The sequence below is a fragment of the Peromyscus leucopus genome, chromosome 9, assembly GCF_004664715.2.
Source record: "Peromyscus leucopus breed LL Stock chromosome 9, UCI_PerLeu_2.1, whole genome shotgun sequence".
Lineage (NCBI taxonomy): Eukaryota > Metazoa > Chordata > Mammalia > Rodentia > Cricetidae > Peromyscus > Peromyscus leucopus.
Window position 1 is genome coordinate 81,136,351 of NC_051070.1, and position 27,016 is coordinate 81,163,366.

At 49.7% G+C, this 27,016-nt stretch overlaps 3 protein-coding genes across 3 annotated transcripts; 1 reads left to right on the forward strand and 2 right to left on the reverse strand.

Moving 5' to 3' along the window:
- Positions 1 to 5,976: 5,976 nt before the first annotated feature.
- Positions 5,977 to 7,737, forward strand: Comtd1 (catechol-O-methyltransferase domain containing 1). The gene is made up of 7 exons (XM_028879786.2): positions 5,977 to 6,070; positions 6,168 to 6,295; positions 6,524 to 6,629; positions 6,720 to 6,838; positions 6,914 to 6,968; positions 7,104 to 7,237; positions 7,384 to 7,737. Exons 1-7 carry the CDS (start codon positions 5,977 to 5,979, stop codon positions 7,534 to 7,536), a joined length of 789 nt encoding a protein of 262 aa, XP_028735619.1. The 3' UTR covers positions 7,537 to 7,737.
- Positions 7,738 to 9,536: 1,799 nt separating this feature from the next.
- Vdac2 (voltage dependent anion channel 2) lies at positions 9,537 to 23,208 on the reverse strand. Its single transcript, XM_028879784.2, has 10 exons — positions 23,060 to 23,208; positions 22,816 to 22,874; positions 21,757 to 21,825; positions 20,973 to 21,022; positions 16,529 to 16,681; positions 16,376 to 16,428; positions 15,808 to 16,035; positions 14,114 to 14,264; positions 11,420 to 11,477; positions 9,537 to 10,243 (listed from the first exon to the last, which is right to left on the reverse strand). Exons 2-10 carry the CDS (start codon positions 22,847 to 22,849, stop codon positions 10,152 to 10,154), a joined length of 888 nt encoding a protein of 295 aa, XP_028735617.1. The 5' UTR covers positions 22,850 to 22,874; positions 23,060 to 23,208; the 3' UTR covers positions 9,537 to 10,151.
- On the reverse strand, positions 23,060 to 23,910 carry LOC119088539 (programmed cell death protein 7-like). The gene is made up of 2 exons (XM_037208609.1): positions 23,285 to 23,910; positions 23,060 to 23,147 (listed from the first exon to the last, which is right to left on the reverse strand). The coding sequence occupies exons 1-2, from the start codon at positions 23,667 to 23,669 to the stop codon at positions 23,098 to 23,100; spliced, it is 435 nt and encodes a 144-aa protein (XP_037064504.1). The 5' UTR covers positions 23,670 to 23,910; the 3' UTR covers positions 23,060 to 23,097.
- Between the last annotated feature and the right edge of the window lie 3,106 nt (positions 23,911 to 27,016).

Genomic DNA, 27,016 nt, shown 5'->3' on the forward strand with positions numbered 1-27,016 from the left:
ACTCGGGAGGCAGAGGCAGGCGGATCTCTGTGAGTTCGAGGCCAGCCTGGGCTACCAAGTGAGTTCCAGGAAAGGCGCAAAGCTACACAGAGAAACCCTGTCTCGAAAAACCAAAAAAAAAAAAAAAAAAAAAAAAAGGGAAGTGAGTCGTTCCATCCCTTCCTCTCTCCCGATTGTCTGAGTCCACAATGAGGAAGGTATTTCCTGCAGGATGGTGTGGTTCTGAAACACGGGTTCAAATCTTTACCACTTTGTTGTTGTTGTTGTTGTTTGAGACAGGGTTTCTCTGTGTAGCTTTGCGCCTTTCCTGGATCTCGCTTTGTAGACCAGGCTGGCCTCGAACTTACCACTTATAAGCTGTGCAATGTGGGGTAAGCTGCTTTCCCCTCCCCCCATACTTCAGCTTTCACATCGCCGAGATGGGGGTACAATGGCCCCCGGCACTCTATGGGTGTGAGGATGAAAAGGGCCACAGGAAATCCTAAGGTGTGGCTGGGACACAGCAAGACTGATCGAAGTATTAACCGCTTTTATCCTGTGTACACACACCTGGCAGGATTCCCTGTACCGCTCCGGAATTCCACTCCAGGTGACTGCTCTCAGCAGCAAAGCCAGGGATGTCGCAAGCTCCAGCTAGGGCAGAAGCCACTTTCTCTGCAAGGGAAAAGGAAAAATAAGAGAGTCTAGCCGGGCGTGGCCACGACGCTAGCAAGCTCGGCAGCATGCTTCAGCCAATCAGAAGCACTGTACCAGCAAATGTGGGCAGCCCAGCCAGGTGCAGATCCAGGAGAAAGGCCATCTACCTTGGTGGTGCTTGTGGTGGAGTCTCACCAAGACATGAGGGCTGTGGTAGACGCTGGGTTTTCATTAGAACAGACTTAAGATGACAGGTGATGTCCCAGCTGAGTCTCTGGGCCTCTCCAGGCGCTGTTTGGAGAGAATTGTGTGTTGTCAAGTCGAACCTGCTGGTAGCCACAAGGTGGCGCTGTGGCTTGTCATCAAGAGACCCTGCCGGGCACACTGGTCTGGCTGAATCTGCTTATTCGAGGGTGGAGGAGGGCAGGGTCTGCCTCCTTATAACCACTCCGGGAAGTCTGGAGATGGTGGCAGGCAGAGTTTGGGCCCCAAGGCTTCTACCATCAATGTTAATCTTTTGGTAACGACCTTGCCTCTTACTTGGCAAAGAAGGCTTTGCAGATGAAGCTCATCTCGTAGCCAGCTCACCTGAAAACAGGGAGGTCACGAAGTCTCCACAGGAGCCCCTGGAAGCCAAGATGAAAGGCAGGTCAAAAGCACCAGGAGATTCCAGGCACCATGACTGGCCTTTGAGATGCAGGACTCTAAAGAAGGAAGCGCGCTGTGTCCACAGCTCCTGAACTCGGAAGAGGGCTCCTCACCCTGACAACTGCCAGCCTCGGGAGAGGGCAAGCATCCAGTCCTGACCTCGCAGGGCTTCTTTCTCCTTCCTTCGCAGATGCAGGACGGAGCGCTGGGATTTTTAAGCTGATAGGTCTGTGTACATTCAAGATACGGCAATGGAAAACTAAGACAGAAGCATCACCCCATGGCAGTCAGTGACAGGCCGTGAAAAAAAATCAACTTAAAAACAAAAGCCAGACGGGGCGGTGGTGGCGCACGCCTTTAATCCCAGTGCTTGGGAGGCAGAAGCAGGTGGATCTCTGTGAGTTCGAGGCCAGCCTGGTCTACAGAGTGAGTCCCAGGACAGCCAGGGCTGCTACATAGAGAAATCCTGTCTTGGAAAACCAAAAAAGAGAGAGAGAAACCAGCATGGTGTTGGCCCCTGTAATTCTGGCACTTGGGAGGCTAAGGTGGGAAGAACAGAAGATCAAGGCTATCCTGGACTATATAGGGAGAGGCCATCTTGAAAGGGGGTTAGAAAGGGATTATTTGGCTCACAATTTCAGTTTTTGGTTCCTAGTCATCCAGCTAGTTGCTGTGTGTGTGGTGCCCGTACCTCACACTGGCAGAGAGGGTTGCCATAAGTCTCTTTATTTCATGAAGAATGGGAAGCAGTTACAGAGGAAAGGGCAGGGTCCCAATATTCCCTTCACAGTCACACAGTCACACACACACACACACACACACACACACACACAATGGCCCTGCTTCCTCTAAGTAGGCTGCTCCACTCCCAATGTCCCCACACACTGGTCCCCAAACCTCTAAGGTCCAAAAACATAACGATCCCATTTCATCCAACTGAGAGGTCCTGAGCTCACCCAGGGTGAGGGCAGTGATGGGTCCCATGTCTGAATCCCAGTCTGCCTAACCCAAGAGCCCATGTTGTTGCTTCCTTATTTGGCCTCTCAAATGAGGGAACTGAGGCATTTTGGCTGGTGCCAGTGCCAGCTGCCCAGCATCCAAGCACAGAAGCTATCCAGTCTGTGGGTTCTGCCCCAGCCAGTTTGGGGGGCCCAGAACCCCCTGCTTTGTGGTCTGTTGCCTCCCTTGAATTGTCCTTAGGGTCCTCAGAGTCTCAGTCTAGCCCTCCCAAAATCTCTACTTAAGAGGGGCTGCAAGTTTCTCTCTGTGAGAGACCGGGACAGGAAAACCCTGGCACTCCATCCAAAGATGTCTCTACAGCCCAGGAGAAGCTGACCAATATGGAAAGGGCCCCGCAGAGTCCAAAGAGAAGAAGAGAGTTCCTGGGGCCCTACTTCATGTCCTGACTTCTCTGTGAAGCCCTGTGAGCCCGGTCAGACACAGTTCAAAGCTGTGCCAGCATGTGTTGACTGTTTTTTGTTTCTTTGTTTTTGTTTTAGTTTTTTTGAGACAGTTTCTCTGTGTAGCCCTGGCGGTCTTGGAACTCTCTCTGTAGACCAGGCTGGCCTCGAACTCACAAAGATCTGCCTGCCTCTGCCTCCCGAGTGCTGGGACTAAAGGTGTGTGGCACCCACCGCCCGGATGACTGTTTACAACACCAAACCCAGGTTTGTAAACTAGCCACACTGGGCCATCTTTCCATCTTACAGTAAATGCTGAGTGGCTACAGTGTCCTCTGATGGCACTTGAGCACTGGAGTGACAGTCCCCCTGGGACTCTATCACCTCCCTTGATTTACCTCACCTGGCTCCTGGAGACACCCAACTTCCCAGTCCTTAGACTCTTTTTTTGTTTTTTTTTTTTTTTTTTTTTTTTTGGAGGAGGGGTGTTTGGTTTTTGGTTTTGGTTTTTTGTTTGTTTCGGTTTTAGTTGTCTTTCCTGGAACTCTCTCTGTAAACCAGGCTGGCCTCGAACTCACAAAGATCCGCCTGGCTCTCTAGCCCTGTCTTTCCTGGAACTCTCTCTGTAAACCAGGCTGGCCTCGAACTCACAGAGATCCGCCTGGCTCTGCCTTCGGAGAGCTGGGATTAAAGGCTGCGCCACCGCTGCCCCGCCCTTCGACTCAATTTAATCTTGTCTTCACCTGTGCTGTGCTCTGATCCGCCTAGACCCAGGGGTGGGGGTGGGGCTCTGAAGAGAGGACAAGGCAACGTGACCTTAGCAGGGCCGGAAGAACGAGAAGTCTGGCATCAGGCAGAAACTCAGGGTCTGTCCCATCCCTGTGTCTGCGAACAGCCGTGACCCAGTTTGGCCAAGAATGTCCCTTTATCCACATGCACCCAGCTCCATGCCCCGTGCCAAGTTCACTTGTCTTGACTTCAGCCCCGACCTCCTAAAGACAAGGCCCTGCACCAGATCGCGACTCTGCCCCCTCCGTGGTGAGTGGAGGCTGGAGCTGCGGTGGAAGGGACAAGAGACAGGAGCAGAAAGGGGAGGGGGGCGGAAAAATTAAATTTTGCGTGGTCAGCAAGGTCTCAAACAATCGGCCGCCAACTGAAGTGGGGGCCACGTGTCTAAGTCATCCTGTTTTATAGACCATTAGGGTCTCCAGAGAGAATCTGCATAGAGACCGGTGCTTTCTGTTGAAATTAAAATGTCAGGGAAAAAGAAATAGAACAAAACAGGGAATCTGCAATTAATTACCAGGCCATAAAAATTCAATAATCAGGAGGCAGAGCGGCCGCAGGCCCAGAGGTAGCAGAGCCAACGTAACAGGAATGGAAGGCATTAATCTTTTCAAATTAGTTTTTTAATCTGACGGCGATATATGGTGACATGGCTCCCTCCCCGCCACCCCCACCTCCAACCGCTCCTGCCTGAAGCCAGGTTGGGGGAGGAAGGCCGTGGTGTGAACTGGGGACCCGAGAGGCACCCGGATCCCCAGGTATGGGAGAGAGGGCTCCAGCCAAGGCCGGGCGCCTCGTGCCGCATGCCGCCGGCTGAGGTCCTGCGGGGACCGGCCCACCCGTTCCCACTGTGTGCGTCCCGGAGAAGTACTGATCAAGTCGGCAGAATTTAGGAGAGAAGGGCGCTGGACCGTGGGCTTGGAGAGGTGACCCGTTCAGGGCTTCCCTTTCCTTCTCCGGAAAATGGGAAACAATACCCTGCCGCCAGGGTCGCTGGGTGTGCTCGGTAAAGGCTTCCCCTGCCCCTGTTTTCACCGCCGGCCGCGGAGTGGGACCACCAGGACATCACTCAGAAGGCTCGCTCTTAGTGCCCGTGGGATGCTCAGCCCTAAGGCACGGCCTCTTCTCGATCCTCACCTGGAGAACATGGCTCAAACTTAGAAACATGTTCCAGGACCAAACCGGATGTCGAGATCAGTGGGGACAAAGAGCTGGTCCTCGAGGCGGGCTCCAGGAGCAGCTGGGGGAGCTCACCACACACCTGGAGAAAGCAGGTTTCTCTTCTGTCCAGCTGCGCCCGCCCGCCCGCCCGCCCGGGGCAGACGCCCATAGGTCAAGAAGCCAATCTACCCTGGTTGTGAACCGAGGCGCTGCTCTCCAGGCCCGGAGCCCTGCCCTTACCTCCTGCGGCCCAGTACTCCGGCCTCTCACTCAGCTCTAGTCCTGCCTGGAGACTCATGCACTCTGGAGGCAGAGCCAGGCGCATCTCTGAGTTCGAGGCCAGCCTGGGCTACAGAGCGAGCTCCAGGACAGGCACCAAAACTACGCAGAGAAACCCTGTCTCAGGAAAAAACAAAAATTAGCTCAGATAGCCAGTATGTAAGGCCTGTGCCTGTGTTTTCGCTGGGAACTCTGTCAGGTGCTGTGCGCAGTGAGGACGAGTAATGACTTCGCCCTATAGAAGAGGGGATAGGAAGATGGGGGGGGGGGCTGCCTACCAGTTGTGCCTGGCCGGTTGTCTCCAAGCCACAAACCATCGCCGCCTTCCCCTTCCACCAGAGTTCAGCATACAGTAGGTATTCAATAACCGCCTAGGGAATACCCGCCCGGTAGAATAGCCCTGCAAGGGGAACTCAGCTGCGGCCTGCTAAGATGCCCTCTCTAGCCAAGGACCATAACAGCAGCTACCACTATTGAACACCTACTGTGTGCGAGGAATCTGGTGCCTTTCGTGGTAAGACTGCAACCCTTCTTCACGAAAAGGAAACTCGGAAAGATGGACAGGCAGAAAATGCTACACCCAGCATGCCAGCTGCTAAGGATACTGTCTCGGAACCCACTAACTAGGTGCCCCAGGGCTCCTGTCTTCGTCTCCTTCCGCTTGGGCACCTCTCCAGGAAGCGTCCCTTAAGTCTCTCTGAACACTGCCATTGGCCACACACTCATTTTACCTTCCCCCCACCCCCGACCCGCTCCCCATGCTCACATATGCCTTGGGGGCCTCAACAATAGCAGTCAGGAGGGCGGTCACACTGCAGACACAGCAAGAGCCCCAGTGACAAGGGCTTGCTCCCCGGCCCGAAGCAGTTCCACATGCGGCCACCGGGTGGCGCGCGGTTCTCTCAGCCTGACCTTTGCAATACGGCGATGTGTCACCAGATGGTGCCCGAGGCCACGGCTACGCCGGCCAGGGCCTGGACAAGGTGGAGCCCAGTCGCTAGTCCCAGTCCCATCCCCTCTACTCCAGCACACGTGACCATCGCCACCGCCTGCTACCACCAGCACCATGGCTCAGCCACTGCCTCGGCTGTCTGTCCCCGCCGCGCTGGCCCTGGGCTCGGCCGCGCTGGGCGCCGCCTTCGCCACTGGTCTCTTGCTGGGTGAGCTGCGGCGGCCCCGGGAAAGGGAGGGCGCGGCGCAGAGCCCGAGAACCCTGTTAGAACCCCAGGCCCTGATCCGGCACCCTCTCCCCGGCAGGGAGACGGTGGCCTCCGTGGGGATCCAGGCGACAACAGAGCCTGCTGCCCCCTGAGGACAGTCCCCTGTGGCAGTATCTGCTGAGCCGCTCCATGCGGGAGCACCCGGCGCTGCGAAGCCTGCGACTGGTCAGTAGGACTGGGGACGAGAACAGGTTCCTCACTCCCCAGCGTGCTGGATCTCACATGGCTCTGCGACCTTGGGCTGGGCAGAGGCCCTCTCTGGGCTTCCGGGTTCCCTGCGACCTGTCCCCCTCTAGGCCACACCTGCCACCGCGCCCCTGCAGGATTCAAAACCTGTGCGGGGAGGGGGGGCGATGATTGGCAGGAACCGTACCACCCTCTCCCCATACACAGCTGACCCTGGAGCAGCCGCAGGGGGATTCCATGATGACATGTGAGCAGGCCCAGCTTCTGGCCAACCTGGCCCGGCTCATCAAGGCCAAGAAAGCGCTGGACCTGGGTAGGGGCGCACAGCCAGGGGTGCTGGGGACCCCGAGTCACGGGGCCACCCCGCACCCTGGACTGAGCCAGTGGGTGTCCCGTTCCACAGGTACTTTCACTGGCTACTCCGCCCTGGCGCTAGCCCTGGCGCTTCCCGAGGCTGGCCGCGTGGTGACCTGCGAGGTGGACACGGAACCCCCGGAGCTGGGGCGGCCCCTCTGGAAGCAGGTGAGAGTCCCGCGCCTGCGGCTGCGCGTGCTCGGCCTCGGGGGCGTGCCGGTCTGACCCGGCCTCCTTCCGCAGGCCGAAGTGGAGCAGAAGATCGACCTTCGGCTGCAGCCGGCCCTGCAGACTTTGGGTGAGCACCGGCGCGGGAGGGGCCCTTCCTGCACTGTCCAACCTGGGGGACCAAGCTGGCGACCCTGAACCTTGGGCAGGGGCTTCCTGCCACCGGGACCGCAGCTCAGCGGCACCTGCCCTCTGTCCCCGCAAGATGAGCTCCTAGCGGCGGGCGAGGCCGGAACCTTCGACGTAGCGGTGGTGGACGCTGACAAGGAGAACTGTGCCGCCTACTACGAGCGCTGTCTACAGCTGCTTCGCCCCGGAGGCGTGCTCGCCGTGCTCAGGGTAAGGACTAGCGAAGGCTAGACTGCTCCCTCACCGGGTACTGTCCCCCGGACGTCTCGGCTCCTCCCACCCCCAAGCCCCGCCCAGAGCATCGTAGGCCCGCCCCTCCTGCCCCCCCTCCCGATGGCCCGCCCCTCCCTCCACAGGTCCTGTGGCGCGGAGAGGTGCTGCAGCCCAAGCCCAGGGACAAGGCTGTGGAGTGCGTTAGGAACCTGAATGAACGCATCCTACGGGACGCCAGGGTCTACATCAGCCTCCTGCCCCTGGGGGACGGGCTCTCCTTGGCCTTCAAGATCTAAGGAGAACTCCAGCCAGTGACCCTTGTTTTAAACCTGACAATAAAAGGACTGGGACACACGACCTTCTGAGCATCCATATTTGGTTCATTAGGTGGTGTTCCCTACAGGAACACAGACAGCTTTTCCGGTAAAGCCTCTCCCTGGCTCCAAGGCTTGTGGCCCTATCTGACAGGGTAGTTTTAATAAACTGTTGCGGCTGTATGCATTGAGTAGACTCCCAATGGGCTATGGGGGCTAGATGGAAGGGAGGGCCTTATCTGTCTCCTGGGTCTGACAAGATAAGGGTCCTGCAAGAGAGCAACCTAGGCATGGGCTGCTGGCGGTCTACCCACATTTTCACAGGGCTGTTGCCTCCCCACCCTCACCTGGGCAATGGAAGCCCTCTGTAGTGGGTAGCTGGTCCAGCTTTGACCTGGAAGTACTACCCCTACTGAGGCTTCCGGGAACTGTCACGCCTACCTATGACTTGCCCCTGGGGTGGGGCCAAGACTAGAGCCCTTAAGACCCGGAGGGCTCTCTTGGTTCCTGGTGATCCTGGATGCTGGATGGTAGACCAAGCCGAGTTCTCCAGAGATCACCGCCGGACTGCACTTCACCTCTCCCGCATCCTGTAACCTATCCCTTTACTTGTAAGTTACCCCAAAATAAACCTCCCTTTTCACTATGTGGAATTGCCTTAATAACTCCATTAGCACCAACCAGTGGCCATCAACTGAGAACCAACCATCTTGACCTAGACCTGAAGACCTTAAGGTTGGATCAAATTTCTGTCTGCTGCCCCCTCCCGTGGGAGGGAACTGATGTCCAAGGTGTAAAACAGACTTGATAGTAGGCAGCATTCAAGGCACCTCAAGATCTTGAGTCTTTTCTAGCATTGTCCTTTGGGGGGCAGTGAAAGAAGCCAGCCTCTGACTGGGGCTCTGCGCCTCACAGTTCTCCAGCTGCTCTAGAATGAGGGCACTTTCTGGGACAGCACAGGTTTGCCACCTGTGGGTTAAGGCCCCCGGGGGGCACACACCTAGAGACTGCTCCAAGTGCAGCTTCATGAGCTGAATCTGCCCAAGCCCCACAGCCCCTGCACCTCGTGTTCTCCACAGCCCTCAAGAACTAGCTGCACCCCAGCCCTTTCTCCCTAAATCACAAGTGCACACTCCAGTGCACACGGGAGACCTGGTCCAGTCCACTCTAAGAAGTGCCTCTTATGTACTGGTAACCCACATGTGTACACACGCTCGCCCACAGGTGAACTCCAAAGTGCAGCATGGAATGTACCCATTGGCTGAGGGGCATCGGCCACGAGGGGGCTGAGGACAGCTTAGGTTGGCAAGCATTACTTTCCCATCAGTCTGGATACCTTTCATAGTTCCTTCTCACCAAACAACGGATCCAGACTCAAATTTCAACCTGTTACCTTCCACAGTGATGGGTGCCTAGAGACAGAACCTTTCAGGGAATTGGTCTTCTCATTCATATGGTGGCCCCCTTGCCAATCCCTCAGGGCAAACAGTGAGGCCAGAAGACACCTTTGTGTCCCTCAGCTCCACACGTCAAGGTGAAGTCCTATCATCTAACTCTTAACCTAGAGGTTCTTTCTTCTTCATGTGCCGCATTTCTGTGTACGGGGAAGTCCCACACGCTCCATTCTTAGCTCTCCTCCAAAGCTTCCGACTCAACGTGGGTCTCTACATCCAGAAGTGTGCCCCTTGTCTCCCTTCTCTCATCCATGGTTTCCCCTCCCACCTTTGATACCCTCCCCGGGGAAGCTAGTGCTGTCCTACTCTTCCCACCGGAATCACCGGGTATACAGATCCCCGGGTGCTGGCTAAGGGGTGCCCACTCACTCCTCTCTGCACCCCATCACTGCATCGCCTCTGCTTTGCCCGCCATACCTATCTAGGACCTCCTCCACTTTCTGTGTGTTTAACCATTCAGCATCACCCGTGGGGTTAACAGTGACTCACTGTAAATTTGCACAAACTTAGAAAATGAAGAGTATTAAAGTATGTATCCTCTGATTTTATTGTAGTCTCAAAGGTCTCGTGGAATCCTGCTAAGGACACAGGAATTTAGCTGCACAGATTAAGGTAAAGAGCAAACTGCTCACCAGAAAGTATTAACCAGGGTTTAGCCCCTGGCTGGCCAATCTGTAACTGCACATACGTGGAGTCATTAGTTATGTACACTCGTTTTATTCATAATTTGTCATGTTTGGGATTACCAAAGTAATTCTAATGATGGTTGACTATAACACAAAACAATCTCTTCCCTCATCTTAAAGCATCCACTGATCCATTCAGTACAATGGTCAATGTTAAAGGAACAGAAAACAAACATGCAGACCATAGCCCGGTTTTCATAAACGTCTATTTCATCATTGGTGGGCAGCACATTAACATTAAATACATTTAAATAATGTGGAGGCGCCGCACAACGGCAGCCCTGACAACTAGAAACCAGCCAACAGGAAACTGTCTAATATTCAAAATACAGCTCTTGTTTAATCAGCCTTTGATTTCATCACCTTCTGGGGGGAAGGGGGAGCCTGCTGGTCACATGGAAATATATTAAGGCCAAATCTTCTGATAATCCGTTCCCAGAGGTTTCTTTCAACTGGATTAAGCCTCCAGTTCCAAGGCAAGCCCGAGTTTGTGGCCTCCAGCATTAAAGCTCTTCCCGTCTACCAGAGCAGACAGAGTAAGCTTCACACCTGTGAACAAAGCAAACCCCATGAGGGCCTGACAGCCATGATGGGCCCACCCATACTTCCTCAGTCTGCAACGACCATACTAATCCCGGCCAGCAGAGGGCACTGGATGAACCGTGACATTAGGAACTGTGGGAAATGTACATCTTAGACAGAAAAAGGTTAGTAATAAGTTCAAAGCGTTCGAAGCCATAATCAGTCACTATACTACCCAGACTAGACATCCCTGGAAATACCAGATTGTAAGTGAACCCTAAAAAGAGGCCTCTGAGGACAAGTAAGAAGCACACATATCAGGTAGGTAAATGATGCTAACCTAAGAGGGTGCTGAGTATGTGAGCAGTAACTGGCCCTTTCGTGTTCACTTTCACTTTTCTTTAAGTTTTAGGTGTGGGAAGTGGGGTTCCCGCTAGGAAAGTTGGGCTGCCAGTACTTCAGGACCTTGTTGGCCAACTGCTCTAAGCCCTCCAGAGCTCGTTAGAAATACAGAGCTTTCCACCTCAGATCTACTGACAGTGTGCATATGACTCAGAGCTGCTCTGGAATCCCCGACCTGAAGGGGACCGCAGAGACAGACCAGCCAACGCCCCAGGGGAACTCTGGTCCAAGACAGCATTTAGACAGCAGTGGGGAGTGAGGGCGCTGTGCTTGTTCAGGAGCAAGGGGGAGGGCCATGAGCTGCAACTTCCCAGTAAGGACTGTCAACCCCACGACAGGCTTGCAAGGGTCACAAAATAATACACTAAAAAAAAATTTTAAGCAGGGCGGTGGTGGCGCACACCTTTGATCCCAGCACTCGGGAGGCAGAGCCAGGCGGATCTCTGTGAGTTCGAGGCCAGCCTGGACTACCAAGTGAGTTCTAGGAAAGGCGCAAAACTACACAGAGAAACCCTGTCTCGAAAAAACAAAAAGTTTTTTAAATACTGTAAAAATGGGGCTGGAAAGACGACTGCAGTCAAGAACACCGAGTGCTCTTCTAGAGGTCCTGGGTTCAATTCCCAGCAGCCCCGTGGTGGCTCCAAAGCCGTGTGTAGCTAGAGTCCCATGGGATCCACTGCCCGCCCTCCCTCTCTAGTGTGCAGACACAGAAGCAGACAGAACACCCGCACACTTCAATGACTATTTTTTAAAAGGGGAAGAGGGCTGTAAAAACAACCCTACTTTATCAACAATACTTACCAGGCCTCAGAGTCTGAGTATAGCCCACTCCAATTAAACTAGAGTTGTTGACCTTTGCCTAGAAAGAGAGAAACATTTCTGAAGGGAGATAAAGCTTTTGGGTATTCCCCATCATGGAACTATAGAGCCCAGGAATTTAACTCAATGGGATACTAAAAGTTAATAAATATGTATTAAGTGGGCTGGAGAGATGGCTCAGAGGTTAAGAGCACTGACTGCTCTTCCAGAGGTCCTGAGTTCAATTCCCAGCAACCACATGGTGGCTCACAACCATCTGTAATGAGATCTGGTGCCCTCTTCTGGCCTGCAGACATACATGCAGACAGAACATTGTATGCATAATAAATAAATAAATCTTTAAAAAAATATATGTATTAAGCAAGCACCAGTGCCACTTAAAAAAATCAGACATTAGCTCAAAATCAAATTGTCATATGGCCCAATAACACTCTCTTACACCCCTTTGGACATGTACAAAGACCCCCTCCCTAATTATCCACACAGCATAAAAAACCACTCAAAAGTTACTTTTGTTGAGTCTAAGCTAAGCCCAAAAGCTAATTAATATGTGGCTGACGATGCCATCTTTGCGATGTAAGTGAGGAGGGATTTATGAACTCAAGGCTTAGACCACACATCACTACCTCCAGGGTTCTTCCTCAAATCTCCACAGCTTCACTCCTTCCTCACACTCTTACTTACCTCTAAGCTGCTAGATTTGGGCTGTAACTAGTCGGGGCCTAACGAGGCTCCAATGGGGCATGGCTTACCAATTCCTCATAGGCCCTGACAATCTGGGATTTAGGTCACAGCCCTCCAAGGGCTGACAGGAGCACTGGAAGGCAGCAGTTCCTTCTAGCACCTGTCTCCACTACCCCAGCTAACATCCTCACTAAGCCACCTGGATGCTGGCAGCTGTCCAAACTTCTTACAGTGCATCCTAACGTTGTTACCCACAAATGTTTGGGCCACATTTATAGCAATACAGGACACACGCACGCAGCCTGCAGGCCACAGGACAGATATGCCTGCGATTTACTCTCTACTCCAGAGCCTAGACCGGCAACTGGGCTCTTCAGTGTCCTGGGGGCTACAGCATAAAGCTAACATCTTGCTGTGAGCACACCGATTTGTGATGATTCAGTGACTCTATTCTTACAATACACAGACATCAATACACAATCTATCTTGACTATGCTTCTGGGAGCTGCTCCACGGGGCGGCTCTACTTGGATGGGAACTGCTGTCTGTTTCCTCAATGACACCTAGGTCCCAGGCCACCTTTTCCCACGGAGACTAGTAGCAGAAAGGTGTGTCTACCACTGGCATACAATCTGTTCGAGTGCCACAAGCCTATCTCAAGAGAACAACCGTGTGCTCAACTGAGTGCTTCACTAGCACAGTCAGAGAAGTGTCGAATCATAAATGCATCACTGACTTCGAAAAGGGAGAAGCGTTCTGGGTATTTCTCTTCACTTTACACTATTTCTGACTATGTGTTATCATAAAGCAGAGATGGGGCTGAACATACCCGCTTATGGTATGGAAACAGTCCTTGAGAGTCAAGGGTACTTTATGTAACAAGAATAACTCTCCTGGACTGTTTTTAACTTCCTGTCATCCCAGTACATACAGTACAGACAGTCCTTGACACACAGTAACAGCTGCTCATCTGCCAGGAATGGAAGCCAATCCCCGGCCCTCACAGCACACATTCTTCTACCTCTAAAGACACAAACTCAAAGACTAAAGACATACACAGGAGAAAGAGCCGAAAATCAGACAAGAGTGTCCAACCATCTCGCTCTGCCCTTAAGAGGGGTGAGCATGTCCTTGAGGCGCAGGCTTTCAGGCAACAGTCCCAGTAAGATGTTCTGCTCACTTAGACAGGGTTCCAATCAAGACAGTGGGTCCAGTCCTGGCTCCACTCCCCCAACAGTAATATTAAATAATTCTCTTGCCAACCCCGTCTCTTCCCCTGTAAAAATGCTTAGACCAGTGACCTCCCAGACCAAATCTGAAGATACTTGATAAACCATAAAAAGATGAAATCAAAGAAAGTACTATTATTCCCCAACACAAGTACAAACCACCAAGGACTCCAGACACGGGTCACTGGAGCTTTGGTAGGCTTGGGGGCTCGGGGTATTAGTAATACTAATTCAGCAGCTCTCAAAGTGAAGAGAACCTCTGTGATTGTCTTAGTTACTTTCCTACTGATGTGATGAGACACCACAACCAAGGTGACTTCTAAGGAGAGCCTTTAATTCAGGACTCCTGGTTTCAGAGGGCGAGTCCATGCCGTCACCATGGGAAGCATGGCAGCAGGCAGGTAGGCATGATGTGAGCTCACACCTGACCCACAAGCACGAGGCAAAGAGCTCCCTGGGAATGACTGGGCTCTGAAACCTCAAAACCTGCCCCAAGTAACACACCTCCTCCAACAAGGCCACACCTCCTCATCTGTCCCACCAACTGGGGACCAAGCACTCAAACAGATCAGCACATGGGGGCCATTCTCATCCAGTCACCTGTGACCTAGCTTGAATGGCAACCCTCTAGCAGCACAACTTCCACAGGGTAAGCAGCATTCATTCTAATGCCAGTCCACGTGTGAACATGGACTGTGAGTCTCAGTACCCCCGAGTCACTCCCACCACCAAAGACCCCACTCTAGGCTGCACAAGTACTCACAGAAATGGAAGCAGTGGGGTCCAACTGGTATTTAGCTGCAATCCCAAATCGAGTGCAGTTGGTGCCTGATGTCCAAGCAAGGTTTACTGAAGTGTCAAAATCTTCACATACTTTCTGATAAATTGATCCTCCAAATTCTGTCCCATTATTGCTATAAGATATTTTGAATTAGAATCTAGAATAGACAATGTAACCACTTCTGAGGCACAGGGTAGTACTGGAGCATCACTGTTAGTGTAAACCACTACTAGCACTGAGCAGGCAGCAGGGTGTACAGGAGCTGGTCCTGACAGTTCTAACGAAAACTTCAAACTCCTTTCTGGTGTGCTTGAGACAGTGTGAGTCTACTCTGTAACCCAGGCTACACGCAAATTCATGGCAATCTTCTGCCTCAGCCTCGTGTTTTTAATGATTTATTTCTGTTTTATACACATTGATGTTCTGCCTACATATGTCTGTGTAAGGGTGTCAGATCCCCTGGAACTGGAGTTACAAGCAGTTATGAGCTGCCATGTGGGTTCTGAGAATCGAACCTGGGTCCTCTGGAAGAGCAGCCAGTGCTCTTAACTGCTGAGTCATCTCTGCAGGACAGAGTCTCTCTATGTATTCCTAGCTGTCCTGAGACTTACAATGTAGACCAGGCTGGCTGCAAACTCAAGAGATCCTTCTGCCTCTGTCTCCTCAGTACTGGGATTAGGGTGTGTAAAACACACACTCACACACACAATGAGCAGAGGGGTTAGGATCAATGATCAAATGCTGCCTATCCTGGACGAATCCCTGGATTCTACTTCCAGCAGCACCACATACAAACACATGCACACACATACAAGAGTACACCAAAACATAAATAAAGATTTTAGGTAGTGAGTTTCAGGCCAGGCAGGCTGTTGCAAGGTATGTCACTGTGATTGGTTTAATAAAAAGCTGGACAGCTAGGCAGGAGACATAGTTAACATTCACATGTGCCATAACATAACAAACAAATAAATTTTAAAAAACTCTAAGATTATGTGTCTAGTGGGTAGCATTTTGGGAAATGTTTTTCTTTTGTACTGTTATTTACCAATATACTGACTTGTCATGGAAAAAGTTAAAGTCCTTTTCTATGTAATCTAACTTGAGCTGGATATGAAACACCTTTTTGTTGTTGTTGTTGTTGTTTTGTTTTTCCCCGAGACAAGAGTTGGCCTTGAACTCAAGAGATCCACCTGGCTCTGCCTCCTGAATGCTGAGATGAAAGGCATGCGCCACCACCGCCCATTTTTTTTTAAATTTTTGAGAAAGGAGCTCACTATGTAGTTCTGGCCAGCCTAGAACTCACCATGGCCCCAATCTCAAAAAGATACAGCTGCCTCTGCCTCCCAATGCTAGGATTAAAGGTGAGGCACCACACAACCTGCCAAGTACCGTGATCTAACATGCTAAGATAATCCTATCAAACCAGGACCCCACACCCACTAGGTCAGAGAAAGCACTGGCAGCAGTCTGACAAAGCCTAACTCCCCCACCCCCAAAAGACACAGAGCGGCATGTCAAGTCTCGAAGATGATGAGCACGCACTCTCAGTGTCTATGCTATATGCTTCTGAGCAGTATCTAGAACTAACTCACGTCAGATATCCTTTACATTAAAAACAGATCAAAAGAATCGACCTTACACAGCACCCTGAGAGCCTCTAAAGAAATACTTACACATTAGTATGTAGCTGGAAGTCCCCAGTCCTGTAGCCTACTGCAAAGTTACTCCTTGTCAGCTTTGACTTGGCACTGTCAAAGGTCATCTGGTACCCAGCAAGCCAGCCCTCGTAACCAAAGACAGCTGAGCCATGAATGGCAGGTCCAGCAAAATCAAAGTCAACATCACAGCCAAGGTTTATACACTCCCTCTTGTAAGCAGACTTGATTTTACCACTTTTCTTTCTGAAAGGAAGGAAAGACTGATTTGAAACTAAAGCCAGTGACAAAGATTTATACTTGGTGGACATCAAAGATTTAACCAAACTGCAGTATGACAATTTTAAGGCTAAAAACACCCAAATAAACAAAGCCACATGGGGTGACGGACTGCCCCAATAGAGAAGTGCTTTGTCAAACTGACAGTCACAAAGCTAAGAAACGAGTAGCACCACCACAGTGAAGAGGCGGCCAGTTTCTGATGCAAGCCAACAGCGGCAAGCAGTGGTCAACAGCAGGCCATCACCGCTGCAGTGAGCAGCCAAGAATGCTTCGAGTTCAGTGATACGGAAACATCAGCACTTACCCTGTGTTCGGTGAAAAGGTGGTATCAAATGTCAGCTTCAAACCTTGACAGATCTGTATTTCAGGAGAAAAAGAATTTATGAGAATTTATGTTCAGCTTTCTTTCCTTTTTGAAATTCAAAAAAGGACAGAAATCAAGTTTGTGAAACACTACCTGGTCTTCAATTGCAATCTCTGTCCCCAGAGTGTTATCGGTGTTCCATTTCTCTGTGAAAGTCAGACCATACTCACACCACTTGTATTTGGTCTCCAAGGTCCCACTGACTTTACCAGTGTCCGTATTAGATGAACCAGATGTTGAAAATTCCTAACAAGACAACAAACAACTCATGAGCCTTCTCCTAAGCCTGGAAGAATGCACTGCCTAACTTACTCAACACACTTAACTTCCTAAGCAAACACAACAGTGACAAATGTTTAAAGAATTGTTTTTAATTTGCATGTGTATGTGAACACTAAGTGCAGATGCCATGAAGGCCAGGAGTCTGATTTCCCTGAAGCTGAAGTTACAGGTGGTTGGGAGCCATCACATGGGTGCTTGGAAATGAACTAGGGCCCTCTTCAAGAGCAGCACCCAGCCGGGTGTTGGTGGCGCACGCCTTTAATCCCAGCACTCGGGAGGCAGAGCCAGGCGGATCTCTGTGAGTTCGAGGCCAGCCTGGACTACCAAGTGAGTCCCAGGAAAGGCGCAAAGCTACACAGAGAAACCCTGTCTCCAAAAAAATAAAATTAAAAAAAAAAAAAAGAGCAGCACCCACTCTTAAATGCTGAGCCATCTCTCCAGTCCTTGTTTTCTGGAATGAGTCTTCGCTAGATTTCAGGCCATTCCAAACAACTTACATATCTTCTTTTTGCTGTTTCTTGTTGTTGTTGATCTGGCTGTCCTGGAACTGGCTTTGTAGACCAGGCTATCCTAATCTGCCAGCCTCTGCCTCCCTAGTGCTGGGATTAAAGGTGTACACCACTACACCCAACTCACCCTATGTTCATGGGGCTGGGAAGATGGCTAAGTAGTAAAGAGCACCTGTTGCTCTTGCAGAGGACTCAGGTCTGCTTCCTAGCACCCAAGGCAGCTAACAGTCTGTAAACTCCAGACCAGCATATCCACCACCCTCTTCTGGCCTCTGTGGGTACTGCACACACATGGTGCAGATACACATGCAGGCAAAAAAAAAAAAAAAAAAAAAAAAATACACACAAAATAAAAATAAGCCTTTTAAAAGTGGATTGGGGGAGCTTCTTGATTTTCATCATACATCACATAAACTGTGTGTGTTGGCAGCAAAAAATACAGGGATTATTAATTTGAAGTACTATAAAAAGCTTGGCCTTGGAACTAGAAAAATAGCCAGTGAGTAAATACACTCTGCAAGAGAACCCAAATTCGGTTCCTAGCATCCACACGGCAACTCACAACCAGGCACCAAGACACAAAGACATACAGGCAAACTCACATACATGTAAAATAAAAACACTTTTAATTGAAAATAAGTATTTTAAAAAGTTTTAATCGTGGGTGTGTATAGAACACAGTCCCTGAGGCACACCATGTGCAAGGGAAACCCTGAGGAAGGAAGCTGGATCTCAGAATTTTCTAGATGACCCAAGTGTCTGGTTTTTACCAAGGATGGCATGTGAAATATACCAAGATAAATGTAAGCTTTAAGCAGCCTGTCAGAGTTCTGACTTTCGGTTTCTGTATCAGTGTCTCTACACTACAGTCTCTGGAAAGCTATGCCTAAAATTGAATAACTAAAGTTGATCAGAAATTGTGACACCTGTGAAGTTAAGAAACAGACCCTGCCAGGAGGTGGTGGTGCATGTCTTTAATTCCAGTACTCAGGAGGTAGAGGCAGGCAGATCTCTGAGCTCCAGGCCAGCCTGGGCTGCGCGTGTGCGCGCACACAAACAAACTCAAAAAACAGACAAACAATAATAAAATAAAAAGAAATATCAAAAACTGTTGTCGCCAGGCGGTGGTGGTGCATGCCTTTAGCCCCAGCACTTGTGAGGCAAGAGGCAGGCGATCTCTGTGACTTCAAGGACAGCCTGGTCTACAGAGTGAGTTCCAGGACAGCCAAGGCTACACAGAGAAACCCTGTCAAAAAACGAAAAGAAAAGAAAAGGAAAAAAACTGTTGTCAAAGGAGAACTATCCTTCTTTTAGAATAGAAATATTTTTAACTCTAAAGTTAAGATCAAAATCTGCCAGGTGGTGGTGGTGCACACCTTTAATCCCAGCGCTTGGGAAGCAGAGGCAGGCGGATCTCTGAGTTCAAGGTCAGCTTGGTCTACAAAGCAAGTTCCAGGAAAGGAACAAAGCTACACAGAGAAACCCTGTCTCAAAAAACAAAACAACAACAAAAAAGATCAAAATCCTTAGGTCTCTATGTATATCTTCCTAAAACTAGACACTTTCATTAACAGAAATTATCTCAATGTTTAACATTCAGTCTCCTTCTAAAATGCACTAGGTTAGGTTATATTAAGAAATAACAGGTTGATCGCAGTCCTCGGGGGAGGCTTTGCCCTGGAGGAGGTGGGAATGGGGGGTGGATTGGGGGTAAGGGAAGGGAGTGGGAGGGGGAGAACAGGGGAACCCGTGGCTGATATGTAGAACTGAATGGTATTGTAAAATAAAATAAAAGGAAAAACAAAACAAAAACAAAAACAAAGAAACAAACAAAAAAAGAAATAACATTTGATATGAAGTTAGTTATAAGTCCTAGTTATCTGGGTTGAGGTGTCATTTGCTCAATGAGTAATCCTGAGGAACACAGTTAACTTGCGGAGACCTATATTCTCAACTGTAACAGCACAGCTTCCTGTGGGGTAATTCAGAGCTGCCAGAGAAAGCTCTGTAGCTTTGCATGCACAAATAATAGGATGACAATAAATACACAGGAAGCATTTTCTTCCAATAAATAGTTTAAATGGGAAAACGTATATGGGCAGCAGTTTTTAATCCTGCAAGACAATGATTAATGACCTAAGCTCCACCACCAAGCATCAGTCCCTGAGATCAAGAGCCAGCCTAATGAATGCCAACCAATGCTCAGGAAACAAGGTCAACATCAGCCTGTGGGCCGAATCGGGCATATTAAACCAACACTAAAGCAATTCATCCCCCCACCATGAACTTATCTTCCACATTTTGGGTAGCCTGAGCATCTCTGCAGTTCAAAAAAGAAAGGAGCCTTAGTAGAATTTAATTGTGAGTAGGTGTGTATACTACAGCACCAATACTATTCAGTTTTACTCAGGAGGTATAAACAAAACATACCCTCTTTGATCCAATGCGTATAGATTCTTCAAAATCTTAAACTTACTTCCACGTAACTTTCCCTAACCCTGTTACAATAAACCTTTCCTTTCCAACAAGAATTTTGGCTTATAAATTTAGTGCTTGATACAATTCTCCAATTATTCTCAGCTTGTCTTTCCAACTAGAAAGGAGTTTTGTTTTGAGGCACTGGCCCTCATACACAGCTAGTAATCCCCCACCGCTAAGTTACACACACACACACACACACACACACACACACACACACACACACCACCCCCGTTTTGAACGTAAGCTTTCTAAGGACAAGGATAGTGTGTTTATTTTAGGGTAACATACACGCACAAACATACGTAAACCCGGCAGGCTGAAAATACAGATGAGTAGTAGAGATGCAAGGCCCCGAGTTCAATATCCAGCAGCAGTGGGAAATAATAACAATCAGCTAACTAACTATAACCTCTCAACCCAGCCAAGTCAGTCACTCAACCATTACCAAATAGTTAAGACCTCTCTGTAAACCAAGGAAACCACAGGACAGGACAAATAAGACCTCCACAGGACAGGACAAATAAGACCTCCTAAGTGCAACAGGTCTGAGCATTAAGAAATCCCACCAGGAACAACTTTAATAAATTACAGTTATATGCAGAACAGCATGCATTTATCACAGTGCCCTATAATGATAGTTTAGAATGTACACAATACACCCACCTCCAAATCTCAAAAAAAACTTTTAGTGAAAGAAAAAAAGCATACAATATTTTACTTTATCCCTTTTTTAACAGTTGGGACTTGATCAACACATAAGTGATACTCAAGACAGGATAGACATATGCAGACATCTCCATGGATGACTGTTAGAATACAGCCATTATATTAAATGATCAGTGTGGTCAACCAAACAAGTTACTATTAAGGCCAGAACTCTGACAGGTATTAAGATTCGTGAGTTCAAGGCCAGCCTGGTCTACAGATCAAGTTCCAGGACAGGCTCCAAAGCTACAGAAAGACCCTGTCTTGAAAAACACCAAAGAGTCTGGGTTACAAGCCTCTAGCCTTCAAGCTTGTAATCTACCCGAATAGTCCCAAATAACCAAAGTTTTTCCCAACTTCTTTGTGCAATCATAGTAACACATATATACACAGGAAAATAATAAAACTACGTGAAAATCAGAAATCATACCCAAAGCCAATAAATCAGATTACACATAAATCACTCAAAACAAATTAATCTCTGCCTTTTTAAGGCAACAGCTGTAGACATTTACAGGGTAAGAAATGAAAAGATTGATGAGAATGTATTAGTCACTTACCACGCCACTGCATGACTTCGTTTTCACATCCAGCTTTACCAACCCAAAGCCTTCAAAAAATAGAGAGTAAACATGAGTGTTCTGCCATGTATACCCATTATTCTCATTACATTTAAAATAATTCCATCTCCAAAATTTATCCTGCTGCACTTATGAGGTCTTATATGTGTTCTCATTTGAACTCGGGGCCTTGCATCCCTACTACTAATCTTTATTTTCAGCCTGCTGGGTTTGACATGTTTGTGCGGGGGAACAAGAAAGTGCTGTCCTACAGTCCCTGAAGGACACTTCCAAAGCAGTCAGTTCTACTGAGGCTACTGACTGCAGATGCCCAGAGTGCTGGCGGGAACTGCTCCACCTTGTGACACACCCTTTTCAAGCCATTTTTAAATGTTAGATTAGAAAATCACTCCCAGCCCAGTGGGGGGGGGGGGCAAGCCTTTAGTCCCGGCACTCAGGAGGCAGTCAGGAGATCTCTGTGAGTTCAAGGCCAACCTGGTCTACAGAGTGAGTTCCAGGACAGCCAGGGCTACACAGAGAAACTGTCTCAAAAAACAAAACAAACAAACAAAAAAGTACAAGCTTTTCCCTTAAATGTTAGAATTCATAAATTGCGAACTGAAGAAAAGCTAAGAAACTGGGGTGCAGTATAGCAGTCTAACATAAAATGCATCTGGCAGAAGAATTAATCCAGCAGGATATTCAGCCTGGAAAAGCAAGTCAATTTCCTGAAAGGATCCAAGCACACATTTTTCTCTTTTAAGCTAAAATGAAAAGTCCTTACCAAATCCTTTGTTGAAAATATCTCTGGCAGCTTTGCCAAGGTCAGCATAGCATGGAGGGATACACATTGCTAGTAAAAAGAAACATTCTACAGTTAGTGTGACTGGACTCTGACCTACTACCAATATTTACATTCAAGACCAATGGGAATGCTTTTGATGGCACTGCAACTACTCTAAATAGCCATCGGTAACAGTTTACTTCTAAGTGGCTATGTGGTGATATAAATTTGGGACGGTTCCACCAGTTTGTTTTTATAGAGTAGTGGGGAAGCCTGTCTTTCCTAAACTTAATATCTACAGCCTCACAACACACTACAAGTGTACACACGCTAGCCAGAATTCATGGGAATTGACGGATTTAACTGGGATTAAAAACCAAAATTTAAGTTTAGGCATTTTCCCCTAGCAAATCCTTTGGTATGTCTTCCAAGAACAAAATCAACACACGGGCAGGGAGACAGAAACTTAACTCTGGGAACTGACATCTTGAGACAGGGAGGTAAAATACAACCATCTACGTTTCAGTCAAGTGTCTACAGCAACTAAATATCAAATGGCACTTTAAACACATTAATAGGGCTCCCAAGTGCTCCGCCGAGGCGTAAGGGCAAGGAATCTGAGCTCCTGCTACAGCTCATTCATTCTAAAGAGCACATCCACACCCTTAGGAACACGTGTCATGACCTTGTAGTGCACTCCATCTCTGCAGACTGAGGCAGACCTACTACTTCCTCTTTGCAAGGCGACGGGTCGAATTCTCCAGGGCGGAATTCAACAACTAGTAGTTTTTGTTTTGCTTCCGGGTGTGTAAATGACACATTCAAAAGCAGAGGGTGGGTCCGGCCAAGGACCAACGCCCCGGGCGCGAGCCCCCCATCTGCAACCCAACAGCCCAGCACCGCGTTGGTCGGCAGAGTGGGCAGTAAGCTTGAGTGGCCACGCCAAGGGGCCAGACTTTCCAAGTCCTTGCAGGCATGTAGATCGCGACGGGACGAGCTATGGTTTTCCAAAGAGGGACCCAGCAGCCCCACCGCAGACACGTCTATGGGTCTACTTACGCCTTGGGCATGTCGGTACACAACAGTCCGCCATAGCGAAGCCGCGGGGAAAAGGTGATCTGTAGGAGGGACAAGAAGTGCGGTCAGGGGGACGGTCAAAGGGCCCACAGGGGATCTCGGACAGAAGAGCAGAGAGCCGGGGGCCCGTGCGGCCATCTTAGGGGAGCAGGGCTGCCCCGAGTCCGCTCGGGCTGCCGGCCCGGCCTAGACCCCGGGTTCAGCAGGAGGCCGGACATCGTGGTACCTGCGGGTGTCCCGAGGGGCGTTGCCGCCGCCGCTCCGCTACGCCGAGGCCGCTCCGCTATCTGGAGGTTGCGCTGCAGCCACCGCGGCTGGAGGGCGAAGTGAAGGAGACACCGTTGCGCCCCGCCGCAAGCCTGGCCTCCCCCAGCCAGGACCCCGCCGCTGGCCGCCCGGGCTGTCCGGCTGCGCCTGTCCTTTGCCGCGCCGCCCCCCCGCCCACGCCCACCTGCTCCGGAGTGGCCACGCGGGTCCGAGGGCACGGTGATTCCCCCGGGCTGAGCTGTCTCGGACCGTCCGACGGGCAAGGGGCGCGGAAGAGCCGGCGGGCCACGGGTCAGGCAATGGACGGGGCAGCCCGAGAGGCGAGGGCCGGGGAACGGCGGAGGCGGCGCAACGGCACCCTCGCGGTCAGGGTGGGAGAGGCCTCGCGCGTCACGGCGGGGCGGGGCGACGCCGCCCGCGGGGTCACGTGCACCCCCTCCGCCTCCGGGCCGGGCGTCCCAGCCGGGAAGAGTGCCTGGCCGTCGCTGCCCTTTGCAGGGACTCGAGGCCCCGGGAGGAGGAAGCGGGGCGCGCTGCGCCCGCCGCAGCCTGCGCGCCCTTCTTTCCATCGGTTCAGCGCCCGCGGCAGTGTGTCATCCTCTGGGGAGGCTGCGCTCCAGAGGGACGAACTGGAGCCGGGCTCAGTGGGCTCTGCAACTGAAGAGCCTCGGGGCTGCGCTCCTGCGGCCTCCTTCCCACTCGTGCACCGGAGGGCTTCACGAAGCACGTGCGGGGAAGCCATGCTCTTAGCAGGGAGATAAGCTTCCCCTGGTCGCGAGGCCTGCAGAGAGGATAGGGGAGGAACTGTAGGGTCCGTGCTGACCAGTCATTAGAATGCTGCAAGAAGTGTAAGTGAAGCCGGGCGGTGGTGGCGCACGCCTTTAATCCCAGCCCTCGGGAGGCAGAGCCAGGCGGATCTCTGTGAGTTCGAGGCCAGCCTGGGCTACCAAGTGAGTCCCAGGAAAGGCGCAAAGCTACACAGAGAAACCCTGTCTCGAAAAAAACCAAAAAAAAAAAAAAAAAAAAAAAAAGAAGTGTAAGTGAGCAGCAGCCCGTCCTGGTTCTTGGGAAGCAGAAGCAGGGAGATTGCCGCCACTTTGAGGCTAAGCTACAGTGTGAGGCAAATAGGGAAAAAAGGAAATGTACAAGCTAAGAAAGATAGAAACGGCCTTGGGAGCGGGCTCAGTGGGTAAGAACTCGCGCTGTGCAAGCAAGAGGCCCTGCCCTCGGATCCCCAGCCTCCACATTCAAAGCCAGTAGTAGCCCCAGAAGCAGCAACAGGAGGGTCTCCGGGGCTCTCTCTGCCAACCTGGCCAGCAAACGGCATGCTTTTTAAGTTCAGGAACAGATTCTGGCTCCAGGGAGTACAGGGAAGGGCAAGAGACTACCCGAAGTCCTCTGGTCTCGTATGCACACCACCCATACAGGAGATTAGAAATGGAGACAGTTTACTTCAACTCAATAAAACTCAAGTAATTCAGCCTGTGAATTATGGTTTCCTCATCTCTAAGGTGACGTTTAGTAATCTGCCATACAGTTGGACTTCAAACACATACACGTTCACAAACTGATTATCTCGGAACTCTTTTTCTACTCAAGTATTGTGAAATTTTCACTCCTCCTAAACTGGGAAAAGATGGCTAGATGGGATTCCCCAACCTAAAACCAAGTTTAAAGTTACACACTGGTTATGTTTCTCTCCCGAGAGCAAGCCTCGCCAGCAATCTTGCCTGATCATGGCTGAGACTGGGTTGTAATCAGGACTCCAGCCCCTGGTTCATTCCTTCGGTCAAGCTTAGGCAGGTTGGTCTGCAATGGACCTGGCCCATGGGAGATAATCTGTCCTAGCTGTGATACCTTTGCAAGGCTCATGGTAGAGTTTGACCTCTCCATCCCAAAGGTCTCACAACGGCACCTGCCAAAAAACTCGGTCTGCTAAATTAGTTACCTCAATTACCTAAAGCAGGACTTATTCACATTATGAATCAACCTGTGGCCATTTTTATCTCCAAAGGCATAATTTTTTAAATATATTTTATTTATTTATTTATTTATTTATTTATTTATTTATTTATTTATTTATTTATTTATTATGTATACACTCGCCAGAAGAGGGCACGAGATCTCATTATAGATGGTTGTGAACTGCCATGTGGTTGCTGGGAATTGAACTTAGGTCCTCAGGAAGAGCAGCCAGTGCTCTTAACCTCTGAGCCATCTCTTCAGCCCCCCAAAGACGTAATTTTTACTGACACAAGTCAGGGGCTTTACTCTGTAAACCGTGTGAAGTATGTGGGCAGTACTTAATGGCCACTGGAGACAGACACATGCCTAAGCAAAAAACTGCAAGGGTGGAACGATAGTAATTCCTTCCCAACATTAAAGAACAGAGCTGACACTCCTATATAAAAGACAGGTTAGCAAGAGAAATATATAACTCATTTACTGGATCATGATAAACAATCCAAACTTAAGAGCCCAAACACCCAAGATGAATTATTGATTTTTTTAAAATTATTTTTATGCTTAGTTGAATGAAGCGTGGACAGGCATACAGAAATAGCCGAGCAGTGGTATCTCAAGAGTGTTCATTAGGCACAGCGTAGGGGCAGGGGCTAGCCAGTCTTGGTAGGAGGTGTCTGTAGGCAGAGGTCTCAGGCTATAGACATCCGGGCGGAGGAAGGTGCAGCTGCTAGTGTTTACACTGATCAACCTTCCATAAACCTTCCTACCTCCCAGGGAAACGTTGCCGTTCATTCCCCTTGAGCTGGATCCACATGGGCAACAGCTTTGCCAATTGCCCCATGGGTTGGAGGCCTTAGGATTCCGTGACATGGCCATACCCAGAAATACACATTCACTCGGGGCTTTGTCTGCTCCCTACATATACCACAAATGCATAGACTCAGAAAATAAGTAAATGGATAAATAAAACAGGGGTCTTATGAAGATCTATTAGTCAAGGTAGGTCAGAGAATGTCTTTATGGCAGGGGAAGATGAGTATTTTCAAGCTTTGAGGCTTCAGGGGCAGCAGGAGGGCATTCTACATTTCTATGACTTGCTCCAGATAAAAAATTCTAATTTCTTGGCTTGTCTTAGGTGGAGGTCAGAGATAGGACAGGATAAGTTTAAAGAGAAACTGTTTCAAGGCCTTCATTTTGAGCAGGACTCAGTAAATAATTCTGTATTATTGGAATATTCACATCCAGACTCCTTTAGAAGACCAAGCCTGGTGTGGCCACACATGCCTGGAATCCCAGCCCCTGGGAGGCAGAGGCAGGAGGATCAGGAGTTCGGGGTCACTCTCCACTAACACAGTTAGCTTGATGCCAGCTTGGGCTACATAAGAAACTTGTCTTTTTCCTTTCTTTTTTTTTTCTTTTTCTTTTTCTTTCTTTTTTTCTTTTTTTTTTTTTTTTTTTATGGTTTTTCAAGACAGGGTTTCTCTGTGCAGCTTTGTACCTTTCCCGGAACTCACTTTGTAGACCAGGCTGGCCTCGAACTCACAGAGATCCGCCTGCCTCTGCCTCCCAAGTGCTGAGATTAAAGGCGTGTGCTACCAACGCCCGGCTGAAACTTTTTTCAACAAGCAAAACAAAAAAATCCATGATATTGAAAATGAAAACAGCTGGGCGGCGGTGGCGCACGCCTTTAATCCCAGCACTCGGGAGGCAGAGGCAGGCGGATCTCTGTGAGTTTGAGGCCAGCCTGGGCTACCAAGTGAGCTCCAGGAAAGGCGCAAAGCTACGCAAAGAAACCCTGTCTCGAAAAACAAAACAAAAAAAAAAAAAAAAAAAAAGAAAATGAAAACAAAACAAAAAAATCCAGCAAGACAGACCGAAGCTGCATTGTCTTAGAAATTCAATCTTAGAAACGATGCTGCGGTTTCTGCCTTACTGTTTGCTAAACTGGACA

Bases quoted from the DNA above. Each gene is read 5' to 3' on its own strand.
- Vdac2 (XM_028879784.2), bottom strand. From the start codon at position 22,849: ATGGCGGACTGTTGTGTACCGACATGCCCAAGGC. The intron at 21,023-21,756 runs GTAAGGACTTTT...TATTTTTTGAAG, and splicing joins TATTTTCAACAAAGGATTTG to GCTTTGGGTTGGTAAAGCTG. The intron at 16,682-20,972 runs GTAAGTGACTAA...TTGTCTTGTTAG, and splicing joins CGAAGTCATGCAGTGGCGTG to GAATTTTCAACATCTGGTTC.
- LOC119088539 (XM_037208609.1), bottom strand. From the start codon at position 23,669: ATGGAAAGAAGGGCGCGCAGGCTGCGGCGGGCGCAGCGCGCCCCGCTT. The intron at 23,148-23,284 runs GTGGGCGTGGGC...TTCGCCCTCCAG, and splicing joins GCGTGGCCACTCCGGAGCAG to CCGCGGTGGCTGCAGCGCAA.
- Comtd1 (XM_028879786.2), top strand. From the start codon at position 5,977: ATGGCTCAGCCACTGCCTCGGCTGTCTGTCCCCGCCGCGCTGGCCCTG. The intron at 6,296-6,523 runs GTCAGTAGGACT...CCCCATACACAG, and splicing joins CGCTGCGAAGCCTGCGACTG to CTGACCCTGGAGCAGCCGCA. The intron at 6,839-6,913 runs GTGAGAGTCCCG...CTCCTTCCGCAG, and splicing joins GGCGGCCCCTCTGGAAGCAG to GCCGAAGTGGAGCAGAAGAT.